General features: G+C 41.5%; 1 protein-coding gene across 1 annotated transcript in view; it reads left to right on the top strand.

Moving 5' to 3' along the window:
• Nucleotides 1–16,746, top strand: part of PITPNC1 (phosphatidylinositol transfer protein cytoplasmic 1) — a 232,988-nt gene that overhangs the window by 115,882 nt on the left and 100,360 nt on the right. The window contains exons 2-4 of the mRNA XM_070482114.1: nt 131–279; nt 12,639–12,727; nt 13,770–13,777. Coding sequence (XP_070338215.1) covers nt 131–279; nt 12,639–12,727; nt 13,770–13,777 — 246 coding nt within the window. The remainder of the gene's footprint in view (nt 1–130; nt 280–12,638; nt 12,728–13,769; nt 13,778–16,746) is intronic.

Here is a 16,746-nt window from a genome sequence, read left to right as displayed (position 1 = left end):
CCCGTGTGTCTGCTTTCATTTCTCAACAGAGAGGGCTGATGCTATTAGTCGCTCGCCACGCAGTAGTTAAAGGTGGGGTGTTTTCGAAGGCAAGCAGTGGGGCTGACCTCTCCGTCTCTGTGTTTTGTAGTACAAAATCGGACAACTGTACATGATCAGCAAGCACAGCCACGAACAGAGTGACCGAGGAGAAGGGGTGGAGGTCGTCCAGAATGAGCCCTTCGAGGACCCTCACCACGGCAACGGGCAGTTCACCGAGAAGCGAGTGTATCTCAACAGGTCAGTCACGGGGCCGCAGGCCCTCTCCCATGCAGGAGCCCCTCCCACCTGGCCCCACCACACGACTGAGATACTGGCAGTGTGTGGGGTCAAAAGGCGACTTGGAAAGTCATTACATCCACCCGATAGATCCACCCTTCTAGTCGTTTCCAAAAACAGAATCCCCTGCCTTCTGCAAAATAGTCCTTGACTGCATTTTCATTAGAAGAAGCTTTCCTCTTGCCTTTCCCATGCCTTCCGTGACATGTTAAGATGAAATCTGATCTTAAGGATTAAAGGACTTTGTCTTGTCCCTTGGTTCAGTGTTAGCAGGAGGAAAGAGATGGCTTTGCCTGTAGGTTGTAGAGAAGTACTGGCGGTGGCAGTGTGCCATTGGGGTCTTGGCTTGGTAAGATTTCCACTTATTGCCAAGTGACCTCTCAGGTTTCTGCAAAGGGTGTTGACAAAACGAACAGTCACCTGTGACCAAAGTGATATACAATGCTAAGGTGGTTTCTATTTCTCAGGTGGACCAACCCATCCTTCCCAAGGCAGAGCTTGTCCTCTCCTCTTTTGGAAAGGTAAAGCATTGAGGATCATAACCCGGCAGCAATGAGGACGACCATTTCTGCTTTGCAAAATATATTCTTTAATCTCTTGCTATTTTCTTATCATGAATGGCATAATTGATTATTGGAGCTTGTCTGATCTTCTTCCTACCCTACAGCCCCCTGCAGCCCATTTTCTTCCATTCACTTCTTTTCTGGGTCAGAACATTTGTAGTCACATGCCATTTGGAGTATATTTTATTGAAAGTAACTATCTACTCCAGTGAACCAGTGCATGACCAGTCTGGTCTTTGCTCTCATTTCCATGAATACTCTTTACCCTCACCTATGGCCTCTCCTAGAGCCCATATGGAATTATTCAGAAAGCATTTCCCACATAACAGCTGGACTGAGCCCCAGTTTATTCACTGATACGTGTGAATATTTATCCATTCTCAGTGATTTGCCCATGGTCAGACATCTCTGAGAGGAGCTGTATTTGGATTTCATCATTCTCACCTGGCCTCCACCCCCTGGCAGGTTGAAGTGGACTATTCCGTTTTGATGTGAGAGTTTGGGTCCTGTCACTAGGGTGTATGGCAATCTCTCAGGCCAGTACTCTGACAGTGAAGGCCATGGGCTGATTAAACCAATGCATTTTAATCTGCCCAGGGATGGAGTACCAGGGAATTCCTGAGTCACGATGAAATGCAAATGAAATTGATCCTATTCATCTGTTAGTAGCTGTGAATTCCCAGGATTTGGAACCAGTTCAGCCTCTAGCCAGCTGTTGATCTGCAGGAGTAGCTGAGCTCCTGGTCTAGCCTGGGGATGGCTTCCCTATAGAGACAGGTTTCTCAATATGCTCCTCTGGCATTCTTGTGCAGAGGGTGTAAATCAACTATTGAGCAGGGATTGTCTCTGCAGAGCAAACAGAAGCAAGGGAGACGCAAGAAAACAGATACAAACCTACAGAAAATTCCATTTCTTGGCAGATGACTCCATTTCCCCAAGATATTGCCTGGGGAATATTTCCTATATATCAACTTAAAGAAAAATTTTAGGAAGCTTTATAACTTTTCCTGAAACAGAACAAGAAGTGTCCAGCTGTCTCTGTCATGTCTGTTTTCTCTATCAAATTATATGCTATTTATTTTAAAGGAGAATAATAAGCATTAGTAAGAGGGAAATTTGTTATAAATAGAATATCTGGACTTCCAGTAATAGTAACTAAAAAGATTAATGTGGACCTTCCTCCACCTCGTATGACAAACACAGGATGAAATATAACGATATAAAGCTGAGTTCAAAACAAAGAAATGGAAATCCTCAGGTCCTAGAAATAAAGAAGAAACTAAAACCAGAGTGGATAGCACATGAACTAATGCTGAGGAAGCTGGAGGGTGTCAGAACTGAGTGTAGACCCTGACATCTAGGGGCTGGGGGTGTCATGCCTGTAAGGGAACAGGAAATGTGGCCTTGGCCCACACAAATGGGGAGTTAGAACTGAGAATTGTGCATAAAAATCATTTTTGACAATCAAGGACTAAGAGAGCTTACCGCTCAGAGAACAACATTGAAAGAACTACTAAAGGATATGCTTGAAGTAAAAGGAAATTGAACCCAAGAAGGAGGAGGGGGATCTAGAAGTAATGCTAAACAAAGAAATCAGTAAGCATCTGGGCAAACCGGAATGAGTATAGAATGTTTAAAAAATACTAATAATGAGTAATTGGGGGTATATTTGTAGAATTTAAATAATAGTAATAGCAGAAGATGAGAGGTTAGTAATTATAGTAAATAAAACATACTCTAAATTGCTAATATTGTTTAGGAAGAAGAAAGTGATGTTGATTAATTTAAAATTGTTTAAGGCAAGTGTGCATATTCAAATTACAAAGATAACCTCTGATGGAATGGTAAAACAATACATAACTTCCAAGAGAAAACTTGACCAATCCAGTAGAAGGCAGAGGAAGAACAAAGAGAAGCCTACAAAAAGCATGGTCAATAGAAAAATATAAATTTTGATGGTAAGACATTGAAATATGTCACGGTCACAATAAAGATATGTGAGTTAAATCCTGGCCCTGAACCCAGCTCAACAAATATATGGCAACACTGACAAAATCACAAGTAGCCTAAAGTTATCACGAGAGATTTTAATATACCTGTTTAATAAACTGATAGATCAAGTAGATAAACAATTTAGCAGACATAGAGAAGACGTAAACAACTCAATTACAAACTTGATCTGGTGGACATTAATAGACCCTAGAACCAACATGCTTTGCAAACACACATGAAAATGTACAGAAACTGACTACAAACCAGGCTAGAAATCAGTCTCAGCAAATACCAGAAAATCAGTATCATGTAGATCCTGTTGGCTGATTACAAAGCATTACAATAAGAAATGGATAAAAACAACAAAAAATGAACTTTTTCATCATTTAGAAATGTAAAAATGTCTAAATAATTAGTGGTTGAAAATGTCAGATACTCACTTTCCAGCCACCTTTGCAGCTAGAGATGGTCATGTGACTTGGTTCCAGCCAATGAGACGTAAGATTTTCCTCCTTGCTAAAAAGAGAAAGATTTTCAAGAGAGGCAGGATCTGCTTCTAAGAAAGTGGGAGGAAATGGATGGTGACTGCTGTGAAGACAATGAATAGTGCCTACCACGTGAATCTTAAGGACAAAACTGAAGAATAACAGTACAAAAAGGACAATGTAGACCAATCTCAGTTAAGAACGTAAGAAAGGAAATCCCATATCAAAAATTAGCAAATTAAATACCTCAGAGAATAATAATAATAAACCATGATGTGATCAGATTTATCTCTGTTAGCATCAATATGAGATTTCAACAAGATTGCTGGGTATAAAATTCATATACAAAAATCAGTAGCACTGTTTATACAGCAGGGACAATAAATGGAAAATATAATTTTTTTGCAATTCCACTTACAATAGAAAAAGAAACTTAAAGATACCCGGTAATAAATCTACATGATATACAAAATTTTCTTTGGAAAAAAATATGCAATGTTAGTGGAGGACATTTTAAAAACCCTAGATAAATGGCAATATTCATGGATGGGAAATGCTATATTATAAAGTTGCCATCGATTCCCAAATCAATTGTAAATTTAATGCAAATATAATTAAAATGCCAACAGGGTTGTTTTTTAAATAGAATTTGAGAATATAATCCTAAAATTTCTAATTACTATAGCTTTATAAAGAGCCTTGATATTTGGTAGGGCAAGTCCCTCCTATTTATTCAACTTTTCCAAAATTGTTTATATGAGTTTTAGGGTTAGAAACCCAAGTGATGTGAAGAATGACTGAAGAAATCAAGAACTTTCAACCTAGAAAAGCTAGACTTGGGGTGTATAATGGCGGAATCCAGTGGGAGATGAATTAGGCTTATGTATCCTATAAGACTCAGAAGGACCAATTGGACCAAGAACAATGGGTGAGAATGGTAGGAGAAAGATTCAGGCTCAGTTTAAGGAAGAAATCTAAGTATGTGAGCCATCTGAGAGTGCAACAGGGTGCCTTACAGTCAATTATGCTGTCCGTGGGAGTGCTTGAGCATGAGTGGAACACCCACTCGTCAGGTTGTCCTCGAGCAGATGCAAACATTAAATAGGTGGTTAAACTGGACAACCTTTCAGATCCTTCACCTCTAATCTTCCATGCTCAAAGTATGTTTCAGACCTTATCCTGACTCTCCTCCAGCATATGTAAATGAGTAACGAATAAGGCGCAGGAAAAAAAAGTGCTTTCAGTTCCCTTTGCACGAGTCTAAACTAGGTCCGTCCTTTTACAATTTAAAAGTCGCTTGGCATATTTGGAAGAGTATGGGCACATATCTTAGAACCAGGGAGATTATGGTTTAGTAAGGGAGAAAGAAAAAATTGATATGTGACATAACTATAAAATAATAAAATGAATTTCCGTATCATAGAAGAGGAGTAAACCTGTTACTTTGTAGTCACAAACTAGATCCACCTCAAGTTAACCCATGTCCTGCATCCACAGGTCAAGGGACTGCCATGTTGGCAAGGCAGCTTTGTAATTGTAATTTATTGAATGGGTATTTATTGAAACCTACAATCACAACAAATTTTTTAAGTATTGGAAGGAATCTCCTAATAAGTAAGACATGGTCCTTGCCTTCTGATCAAAGTATGATCCTTAGACCAACTGCTTCCATCATTTGTGAGTCCATCTGTCCATCTTGTGAGTGGGGTCAGAGAAGAAAAATCTTTCCTTGACCCACTTATGGTCAGTGATTGGGGGCCTGTGAATTGAACTGAAACTGACAGATTAACAGGTGATGAGACCTTTTCATTCACAGATGTGTGAAAGAGCATCCAGAAATATGTGACTCAAATGGGGGATTGGAATTGGGGGCTTGTGTACAATTTTAACAGGGGAAGGAGAGGGGGAAGAAAAGGCACTTACGGGAAAACACGTGACTTTTATGAAAAATAAATGGGGCCTTAGGAGAATGTATGGGAAATAATATGATAGTTTTGTGACACTGTCCATTGGGAGATTTCTTATTCTGGTGCTTACTTCTCGACCCTGGTGATAGGAGTCAGTCCTTTCTGGTTGTAAACCTCCTCGGGAGGGGATTTATGACCATTGAATTCTTTCAAGAGGCTCTGCTTTTAGGCAGATAAGGGGAGTTGCAAAAAAGTCTCTTCCTGTAACTGCTGATTCTCACATGTCTTCAGCTCCAAATAATCCTTATGCCACTGTGGTGTGTTGGGGACCCTTCTCTGGAGACAGGGAAGTAGGTGCTGAGAGTTGGACTGGTAGTAGCTAAGATGTTCCAGAGTTCATTTAATAACTTACAGAGAGAAATATCATTGTCCTGTGGACGTGAATTCATGAGCTGGCAAAGTGAGTGGATTGTCTTCCTTACATCAATCTATGTGGGAAGCCAAATCATATTCAGAAACTGCTTTATCATTTGTTACCCAAAGCAACAATGAGAGGCACTGGAAACACTCAGTGCCTATGTAGTCAGGGCCTACTCTCTGAGTCTGTCTTCAGCAGAAAGGACATTTCATGGAAGGATGTTAGCAGCCCACAGAATTATCTGGAGGCTTGTGTATGGACAGCTCCTAAGGGCAGCTCCAAGAGGCAAAGAGCAGCGGTGATGACAACCATCTTTAAGTAGAACCAGACTGTTTCCTTCCGCCATCGCCACCGTGGCTGCTATTGGTAGGTCTGAGTTGCCCATTTTTTCTATCACTTATTCCAAAATCCCAGACATAAGCATCCCATTGAATTCCCAGTCCAAACCAGGCTGCCAGTGGGTGGGGAGAGGAACTTCCAAACTGTTTTCCAAAGAAGCTGCACCATTTTACGTTCCACTAGCAGTTTATGAGGGTTCCAATTTCTCTGCATAATCATCGACACTTGTTATTGTCTATCTTTTTGATTATAGCCATCCTAGTGAGTGTGAAGTGGTATCTCCTTGTGATTTTGATTGGCATTTCTCTAGTGACTAATGATGTTGAGTGTCATTTTGTGTGTTCATTGGCCATTTATATGCCTTCTTTGGAACGTCTATTGAAATCCTTTGCCCATTTTTAAATTGGTATAATGTCTCTTTAAAATGCCATTCATCCTTTTATTACCTGCCTCTCATCTCCCAGGGATTATGGTTTGCTCCATCCCCCATCCTACAGCATCTGATACACTGTTGGGTACACAGTATATTTTGGCAGTTGCCTAATACATTTAGGACATTACATTAGTACTAATACATTAGTACATTTGGCGGTTGTCCTTAGGCCTTTGATCCAGTTCAGCTAACCAAATAAGTGGTATTTCTTGGCTTTTCTTCAAAAACCCTGGTTTCAACTGGCATCCAGGGAAAGGAGGCAAGATACTAATCAAACTGGAGTAGGGATTCTAAATAAAACCTGCCACCCAGAATCTCATGAGAGTGGGGCTCTTCTTTGACCCCTTTCATTTTCACTTTATCTGTAGCATCTCTCCAGGCCCTTCCCACTGAAGCCCATGAGGGGAGGGAATCAGAGGGTGGGGAGAGAGAGGCATTGGAGAAAAGATGGAGCCTATTTTTAGGCTTGTTTTGCAGTCATGAAGTGTCATGTTCTTCCCCACCACGGCTGGTGGATTAATTAGGCTGTGCTGGCAGCTGCCAGTCAGGGAGGGTTGCCAGCTTCTAACCGTGATTCCGCCTAATGCCTAAGTTGATTTGCACGAGAGAACAACGTTTCTCATGCTACGTGGCTCTTGCCTTCCAGGACAACCTCTCTTGGCCTCCAGTGGCTCTGGATAGGAGAGAGTACAGCTTCCCTAAGCCATGAATCCTGTTTAACAGGATAAGAAAAGCCACCAGCTGGTCACTTTACCTATCAGCTCATTGGTAAAGCCTTGTTGCCATGGCTTGGGTCTTTCTCTTGCATTTCCTCTGCTCCCAGCTCTCCCAGCTCTGCCAAGCAAATCAATCCCATTTTCCAGATCTTGCCTAAAGTAAGAGCTCAGTGCCCACAGCTCGTGTGGCTTTCGGAGAGCCCACTGCCCAGGCAACAGGTCATAGAGAAAGTGTCAGAATCAGAGATTCTTACCTGAGAGCTTATTTCCATGCTATTCTGAAAGAATCTTCATGGTCATTGACTTCTGCACATTCAGAGACAATCTTCATTCATTCAGGAAATATTTATTGAGCACCTGCTGAGTACCAGGCACCATTCTAGGTGCAGGGCATGCAGCAGCGAGCAGAACAAAGATCCCTGGCCTGGTGGGACTTGCATTCTAGTCAGGAGTGACAGACAGGACACAATAGCCATACTTTATAAGAACAGTATATATTTTAGAATATTTAGTCTTAAATATTCTATATAAATATATATTAATATGTAAATATTGAATATAATATAAAGTATATTTAATTCATTAATAAATAGTATTTTGCATATCTACTGGAAAAAGTAGAGCATGTAAGGGACTTCTTCCCAGCATACCTTGCAGTCCATGCTATTCTGTTCTGTTCCCATCTCAGTCCTTAAGAGCGTGCCAAGGGTTCTCGTGCTGCCAGGAACTCCTGCATTCTGCTCCCTCAACTGTTCCCATGGGAAATCGCAGAAACAGACTGTTTAGGCCTGGTTGGACTCTTAGCATCCAGTCAAGCATTCGCTGCCTTGGTTCTGCCCCACTCCTGACTGATGATGTTGACACATGTGGCTGCCCCCTGGGTGCCAGCCATGTCACCCTAATGCTATCCAAGCAGAGCATACCAAGAACCTGCACAAGGCAGGCCTTTTCCCCAGAGTCCCAGCACAAGCTGTCCTATTAAGTAGGGAGAGTGGTGGTGGCGTCTAAGTTCAAGGAGTTCCCCATGGGTGGAACCCTGGCACCCCTGCCTCTCACCGGTGATGGCTCTAGTCTGCATCTCTGCTCATTTCTTTGCTGCCATATAAAGAATTATATTAAGAGCAGAACTAAAAGACCAGCCAGAACAACCATTAAGAAGAGTAAGTGAATAAATCATAGCAGCTGGAGAAAAAAGTTCAAGACCTCAGAAATCACTGTACATAGAACTGGATAGGAACAATTGATTATTACCAGATAATTGTCAAAGGCCAGGTTTGGGCAGAAGCAAGAAACAACCAAAAAAAAGTCAGAATATCCATCCTGGACCAGTGGGAAATGAGGTTATGAAGATAGCCAAGTTCTTTTTAAAAATCACTTAAATGAGCGGCAGTAATTTGAGCATAATCTCAGCATAGACAGTTGCAAGTTTCAAGTCTACTGTGGAGGAGAAAATCCTGAGTAAAGCACCGTTTTCCTGAACTCAGAAGGACTGTCTTTCCGCTGGGAATGTTTAAGCCCAAAATTTCCAGTTAAGACTGTCACAATTCTGATCCCTGTTGAGAAAATGAAATTAGACTCCATTTAGACCACATTTGGCCTAATGATGTTCAGTACCTCCTGGGGCCAAAAATTATTCCCAATTGAGCATAAATTACAAAGTGAGATTAGATATCAGGGAGAATCTGGTGATAATCTGGATTGTAAAGCGCCAGAAGCTTCTAATGGAGGGACGGTTTAGGTTTCAGTTCCAGAAGCTCTTTATGAAATAGATCAACACTCTGAACCTGAGACTAGTTTGGACTGTGTCTGCCTATGGGACCTGCTTATCAGATCAGTTGTGACTTAGGGAAACCTGGGGAATATATGAAAAGGTTACAATAACTATATCCACCTATGTCCAGGGCCAGGTTTCTCAACCTTGGCACTGTTAATATTGGGGCCAGATAATTCTTTGTTGGGGCGGGGCTGTCCTGAGCATTGTAGGATGTTGAGTAGCATCTCTGGCCTCTACCCGCTAGATGCCAGCAGCATCCCCACCACCCACCCTCCCAGTCATGACAACCAAAAATATTTCCAGGCCTTGCTCAAGTCCCCTGGGGGTCCAAATCCCTCGCTGCTGAGAACCACTGCTCTAGGGTGACCAACTGTCCCAGTCTGCCTAAGACTGAGGAATTTAGCATGAGACTTTCAGTGCTAAAGCCAGGACAATTCTATATAACCCAGGACCAGTTGGTCACTCCACTGTCAGTGATGTGTTCTATTTCATAGTAAAGTTTAAAAGCAAGAAACCAAATGTTTTGAAAAGTCTTTCTTTGGGAGGCATTGATAAAGACATTTGGGAAAACGTATCATTCCACCTCAGCACGTTTCCCGATTCTGGAAAGTCTTTAGAGTTCTGACCATCTTTTTCCTCAGTGCCTCTAAAGATGGGCCATTGGGATGTTTGATGCTGGCCAGTGAACCAAGAGGACAGGATTCAAACTGTGCCATCTTGCTAGAAGAGAGGTTCTTGCTTGACACCTGGTAATGAGTTTGAGTGACAGACTTCTCCTTAGAATTGTAGGCTGTGTGACAGTATACATCATAAAAGTGACAGCAACAGTGGGGACTAATTTAATTCCATTTTCCTTTGCAGCCCTGATAAATCATTGCTGCAGGGAAAAATAAATTTTACTTTCTCAGACAAAAACGATTTGAATAACGATGTGCTCTGAGGAATCAGGGACTGAGAGAAGGTCTGTTAGTGGGCTTAAAAATATTTAAATAGCGTGTCATGAAACTTGTTGCAAATGCCTCCTGCGCCTGGCCTGGTATGTGACATACCAGGAGGGCCTCCTTCCCGGACTGATTAGAAGAGCATAAAATCATACAGGCCATCTTGTGTTTTTTAGGGTATCTCATGGGAAAAGGTAATTGATTATAGTGCTGCATATCCTCCATGAGTTGGTGGATGAAACAGTTAAGATAGTGATTCTAGAGTCTGGAGTCCTGACCATTTACAAATAGGAAAATTCTCAATGTGAATGGAAAATTGCCAGTGATTTTCATCTTCCTTCCAGAAAATGATTGTTGCTTAGGAATGTGGTTCTGCTGGGAGGTTTTTTAAATGATACAGAGAATGAATTATAGAGGGAGGAGGACCTGGGCCCCACAGTGCTGTGCATGAGGAGCCTAGTGCATCTGGGTGGGGCAATGTAGATGGAACATCTCTCCCCGAGAGGACAGTGGAGAATGGACCCTAATCCTTGTAGGGAAACGTGTACTTTGTCTAAGCAGAACAATGCCTAGCTTACTTTAAGGAGAGTCTACCGTCCTATCTGCAGTCCCTCCAAAGCACAAGAAAACCACTTGCCTGTGAGTAGAATCCACGTCTTCCTATACTACCCATGGGCATATTGCTCTGGGGTGTAGGGGCAAACGGGGAAACCCAGGAGAAGTTTTGCTCGTGACCATTTCCTGCAGGCAAGCCCACTGTGATTTTCCCACTCTTGACGTCAACCTCAGTTGCACTCCAGCTTCAGCGACTGAAGGAATAAATCATAGGCAGAAGCTATAAAAACTCCTGTCAGGAAGCAGCCCCTTCCTTGGGAGCCGTGTGAACGTAAGGTAAATGAGCAGTTACTGCAGAGATGATTTCATAGGAGTGAGAGATTCTGCACTCGAGCAGCAAGGAGAATTGTTATGTGAATTATAAAACCGCTCCTCTCGCTCCTCGCAGCCCACCTGGAAGCGGTGGTCTTCGTCTGACACTCACCCAGCTTCGGGGAGCTCTGATTTCCCGTTTGTTTTAGCCCTGATAAACAGCCCAGAGCTTTGGGCTAGGTCCAGCCAGCCATTGAAAATACTATTTGTCTTTTAAAAAGCAGGGCCTGGATCCTGTCAGAAATAAGAGAAACAATTGGAGAAGACATACAAGGTGCACAGTATTTACTGGCTGTGGTTGTCATTTCAATTTCACGTCCAAGAGGAGTTGGGTATTTGGGGTTCCATTAGCTTGATGTCCCCCCCCCCCCTCCTAGTTTTCTCAGCTTGGAATTCAAAACTGCCTCTCGGTGTTCTTTATTGTCAACACGCAGCCCTCAGGAGCGGAGAGTCTGCGTCATCTCTGAGTCTGATGTGCTGCTAGACATCCGCGTCCCAGACACTTAGCTGTAGGCACCAGAACAGGAAAGAACAAAATGGTAGGATCTGGAAAGAGAGAAAACCCCAGGCTATAGTGCTGGTGGGAAGTAAAATCATGCAGACATATTTAAGGAATATATAATACTATATGTTTAAATAGTATTTGAGGAATTCTCTGGGCCTGTGCTATGCTGTAAAGTTTGCCTCTGAAGGAAAACGAAACAAAACTTAATCAGTCCTTGGATTACAAAGATCTTGGGACATCTGCCCTTGGGTTTTTCTTGTTCTGAGAATTTGTTTTCTGCAAATGCCTGCCTGGGTCCCTGCTTCGGAGGAATGGCTCTGTCACTGTATGAGTTTCCCAGAGCTGCTGAAAACTGGGCAGCTTAAAACCACATAAATTTATCCTCTCACAGTTCTGGAGGCCATACGTCTGAAATCAAGGTGTTGGCAAAGCTGGTTCCTTCGGGACCTCTGATGGAGGATCCTTCTGGGCGTCTCTCGTAGTTTCTGGCTTCTGCTGCCATCCTTGGGGTTCCTTGGTTTGTAGGTGCAGCCCTCCAACCTCTGCCTCCATCTTCACGTGGCCATCTCCTTCCTCTCTGTCTGTCTCTGTGTCTCAAATCTCGCTCTCCTTTCTCTTAGAAGGATACCAGTCATTGGAGTTAGGGCCCACCCTAGGGTGATTTCATCTTGAGATCCTTAACTTAATTATATCTACAAAAACCTTCCTTTCAAATAAGGTTACATTCAGAAGTACCAGGGGTAAGGATATGAGTATATCTTTGGGGGGACACAAGTCAACCGACTACCATCGTCAGGGGGCTATATTTTATTCCTCTTCATATATCTCAAGTTGCTACTTGCTTTGCTAGAGTCCATTTACAAAACCTCACTGAGATGAATTGTTAAGCTGATTCCTGGCTCTAATATTTGCCTCCCCACCTCCATGTTCAGGCTTAAACATCCCTTCGTATTACTTCTGCCATATCACTCCTAGGAGACAAAGGCCAGACTGGCCAAACCCTCCAAACGTGACACTCCCAGGCACTGAATTCTCATGTCCTTGCAAATCAAATCAAGGAGGACAGGCTTACAGTCCTATGAGGCTCCCTACCCCAGGCTGTAACCTTCTGCCTTCACACGTAGAGCATATGAATATGCACAGGAAATGATTAACTATGGTGAAGACCAGAGACGTGGGGAAGGGGTGGCAGTGGAGAGAAGAGATGCCTCAGAACTGATTTCTGAAGCAGTCAATTTATCCAGAAAGACAGGGTAGCAGAGCAAGGCTCTGGACAGACTCTAATTGTTTTTTTTCCTTTTTTGATTTGTTTCCTATTAGCAAACTGCCTAGTTGGGCTAGAGCTGTCGTTCCCAAAATATTTTACGTCACAGAGAAGGCTTGGAACTATTATCCCTACACGATTACAGGTAAGCCCTTCGTATAACCAGCATGTCACATGCAGCACTGCAAGCACATGGCCGTAGTCAACTTTCATGGATTTAGGGTGAATTATCCAAGCAGGGACTTATGGGAGCCCCATAATATCTCCCCAAACCCTTTGCCTTCATATTTTTAGGTCAACGCTCTCCCTAGCAGGGGGTGGTAGGAGTTAAGCTAAACCATTCCGTATTCCTTCTTAAAGCAATTGTAGTAAATAGCATATGGAGGGGAAATGGGAAGCTCTTTCTAGTGACATTTCTACAGGTTTCATTATCCTTCTTTCTCCCTGTTTCCTCAATAATCTCCTAGTAATTTTGGGGTGTGGTTTGTTTATAAGCAAGTTGTTTATTTTGACTTGTTTGTTTTACAGCACCCCATCTCCCCTAAAAAAACCCCAAATGACTGTAATTTATGTAAAAGATTCTTTTGGGTCTCTCTGCCTCAAACTACTTCCTTTGCAAGTGGATAATATGAAAATCTTTAAGATCACTTTCCCTCTCACTTGTAATAGAGTGGTAATAACCTCTGACACTGAACTAGAAACTGTGGCCAAAAAATTTAGAAGGCTTGGTTCCTACCCTTGAACATATGAAAATTCGAGATCCCACTTGAATATCATCATAACAAGCCCTTCTTATTGGCTGTAAAAGCTGCTTTTCCACTTAAAAGATTTCCTTTGTGGTTAGTGAAATGCCCTACTGGAATTATTAGTCTTTAATTCTGCTTTTATAATGCCAGCTCTTTGGTTTTTAATTAGCCAAAACCTATAGGCTAATTGAATCTTGTCTTACAGTCCTTATCTGCCCAACCACAAAAGTATCATATGAAAGAGTTTTAAGAGCAAACATGGAGACATTCAGCATTTATGAAAATTAAATTTTGGAAGGTTTCCTTACTGCATTTTTAATAATTATAATTCGTCAGTATTTGTTAGCTCTGTGGTTTTATATTGCTTATAAGCGTGGTCTAAATTATCATTTTGTCTCTCTTTTTTTTTTCCCTCTTGTCCAAATGAACATCTGGGACCAGAATACACAGTAAGTTTTATTTAATCATTTAAAAATATTCAGCCTAAGGTCAATGGAGTAAGTGGAACTTCCCTTGTATGTCTCATCTCGTCAGTGTAATAAAAAAAAAATAGGGAAATAATTCAGAATCAGATACTTAAATGTAGGCTATTACATAGTTATATATAATGGAATAGCTTGAATGTTCTCATTTGTTCAAGAACATGAATGTTAATTTAAAATGCCTTGATAGTCACTTTATATAATTAACTTTTACTTGTAATTTTAAATAGCTTGACTGCTCTGCTGGCGATAGTTCACTGTAATAGAAGGACAGTTTCTAGAAACGTGATATGGAAAAGACAATGGTAGTTATGGATGGAAGGTGGGGCTTACACTTGCAGGTTGTGGTCTGATCCCTTTTGGAGAACGTTGAAACTGGAAAGACATGCAAACTATTTTACTCAGAGCTCTGCATTGGACAGTCTTGGTGGCTTGATAAAAATAATTTAATTTCTTCCTATCCTAAGACCCTCTAGAATCATTACTTACACTAAAAAATGGGACCCTATAACATCATTGTGTCGTGGTATTTTCATTTGGATCATTTTCCTCAGTGGCCAGTGGGTCAAGCTGTCATAACAAGGAAATGGTTAACTGAGCTTGGATGGAGTTGAGGTTTTGGTCTCAATCAAACAGCCAAAGGAAAGAGAGAGATGGTGAGAGAGAAATGGAGGAAAATGATTGATCACGTCCTTAGTGTGGGCATCATGGTACCTTGCACATAGTAGATGTGCAATCGCTAGTTATTGGATGACAGAATAAACACATGAAACATAGGTAGATACATCATCCTAACAGATACCATGAAAGTGTCACAGGCTTTGGAGTCAGATAGGCCTGGTTGTCTTCTGGCTCTGCCACTTACTGGCTGAAGTTCTTAAGTGAGTGACCCTCAGTTGCCAGTTCTTGAACTCATGTTGGTCCTTAAGTACGTTCGCACCTGTTCTCTGCAAAATAGAAAAAAGTGGAAGAATATTCAAAATTTTTCATAAAATTACATTTATTCCACTTAAAGAACTGTTGATAATTATGTCCCTCATTCTTGGGTATTAAAATGTCTTTTCTTTTATGAAATGATAGCAATATACATAACATTTTCTCCGAGTGTCTAACTTCAAAAAAAAAGGGCAATTCTATTGCAAAATACAAATTTTACATTTAGAAGTTAGGGAACCACTGCTCTAGAAAATGCAGCTTAACTTCTCTGAACTTAAGTTTTTCATCTCTAAAATTGGGATAGTCTCCCTTTCATAGAGCTGTGAGTAGAAGGACTCAATGATTAATGCTGGGGTTTGAAGACTTTTTCTATAAAGGGTCTTACAGTAAATATTTTCTGCACTGTGGTCCAGTCTCTGTCACTGTGAAAACAGCCATGGAGGCTGTGTAAAGATATTGGCATGGTTATATTTGCCCGGGAAGCAGGCCAGATTCAGCTCCCAGGCTATAGTTTGCCAACCACTGATCTAATGTATAGAAAGCTGTCAGCACGTTGCCTGTAGATAGCTGGCAATTAAATAGCTCCTATCAAACTGCGCCCCCCCCCCACCGACCCCCCCGCAACCCCGTTCCTTTGCTTCCAGCAATTGCACAGTTATCAAGAGGAAGACTTTGGAATCTTTTGAATCCTGCCTCCATTAACAATTCTGCAAAGTGCTTCCCTTTAAGCCTCCATTTCTCATCTGTAAGTGGGGAAGATGTAGTAACTATCTTGTAAGAGTGATATGAAGATTATATTAAATAATCCATGTGAAATCTTAGCCTAGTGCTTGGTACATGGTAAATATTCAGTAAATGTTCATTGTTATTTATTTTGCAATGCTGGAAGCTGCCATCCTTAAAATGGAAGTCCTATGGGCAAATAAATGAGAATATATCTTAGTACCCTTCAAAGCAGACTAGCTCCAGTTACTAGACCAGAAGGTACTAATTGCCTAGGATATTATTTGATTTTATTGATATCTGACGCTATCCCACTTCCCACTTTGCTGAAAGCTTGTGCATGGACTTTTCTTTTGAAATGTAATCAATAGCTACAGGGACAAGAGAATTCTTGTCTCAATAACTATACAAAGGCATTTATTTGCCTGGTGAACCTTAGAATTAGGTCACCTTGTCTTGACCCAAAAGTGATGGCCTTTATTCTCCATAATCTCGTGACAGTACCATGAAATGTGAGGGTGATTAACAGAGAAATGAAATCTGAAAATGTTTAATGATATTGTATTCATTTTTAAAGAATGTTATTAAAGTACTAAGATTTTGAAAACAATGCAACGGAATGAAAACCATAGTTCCTGACAAAGCCATCCCCATGGGAATGCACATCCTAAGGCAGCCCTCCCACAGAAGCCTTTCCCACCAGCCTCCATTACAGTGGTCCCCCCGTATCCATGAGGGATACCTTCTAAGACCCCCTGTGGATACCTGAAGCCACAGATAGTACCGAACCCCGTGTATATTATCTTTCTTCCTAGACATATGTATTTGAGATGCAATAGCAATACCAGCAGGAATTTTTTTTTCTTTCCTCAGAATTTCACAGATAGAAGATCCATTCATAGCATAGATCTTAGCAACCTCAGCATACCATTTTTTTTCTTTGTTTATTGAGTCAGGAATTTTCACCTTTTCACTTAAAGGAAGCACTTTACTGCTTCTCTTTGGCATATCTGAATTGCCAGCGTCACTGCTCTTGCACTTTGGGGACATTATTAAGTAAAATAAGGATTACTTGACACAAGCACTGTGATACCATGACAGTCAATCTGATAACCGAAGGCTACTAAGTGACTGATGGGTGGGTAGTGTATACAGCATGGATCCGCTGTATACAAGGAGATGATTCATGTCCCAAGCGAGATGGAGCGGGATGACACAAGATTTCACCAGGCTCCTCAGAATGGCGGGCAATTTAAAACTTAGGAATTTTTTATTTC

Source organism: Equus asinus, chromosome 13 (genome assembly GCF_041296235.1).
Source record: "Equus asinus isolate D_3611 breed Donkey chromosome 13, EquAss-T2T_v2, whole genome shotgun sequence".
Lineage (NCBI taxonomy): Eukaryota > Metazoa > Chordata > Mammalia > Perissodactyla > Equidae > Equus > Equus asinus.
The sequence above is the reverse complement of the archived record's forward strand: the minus strand, read 5'-3'. Positions and strand labels throughout refer to the sequence as shown.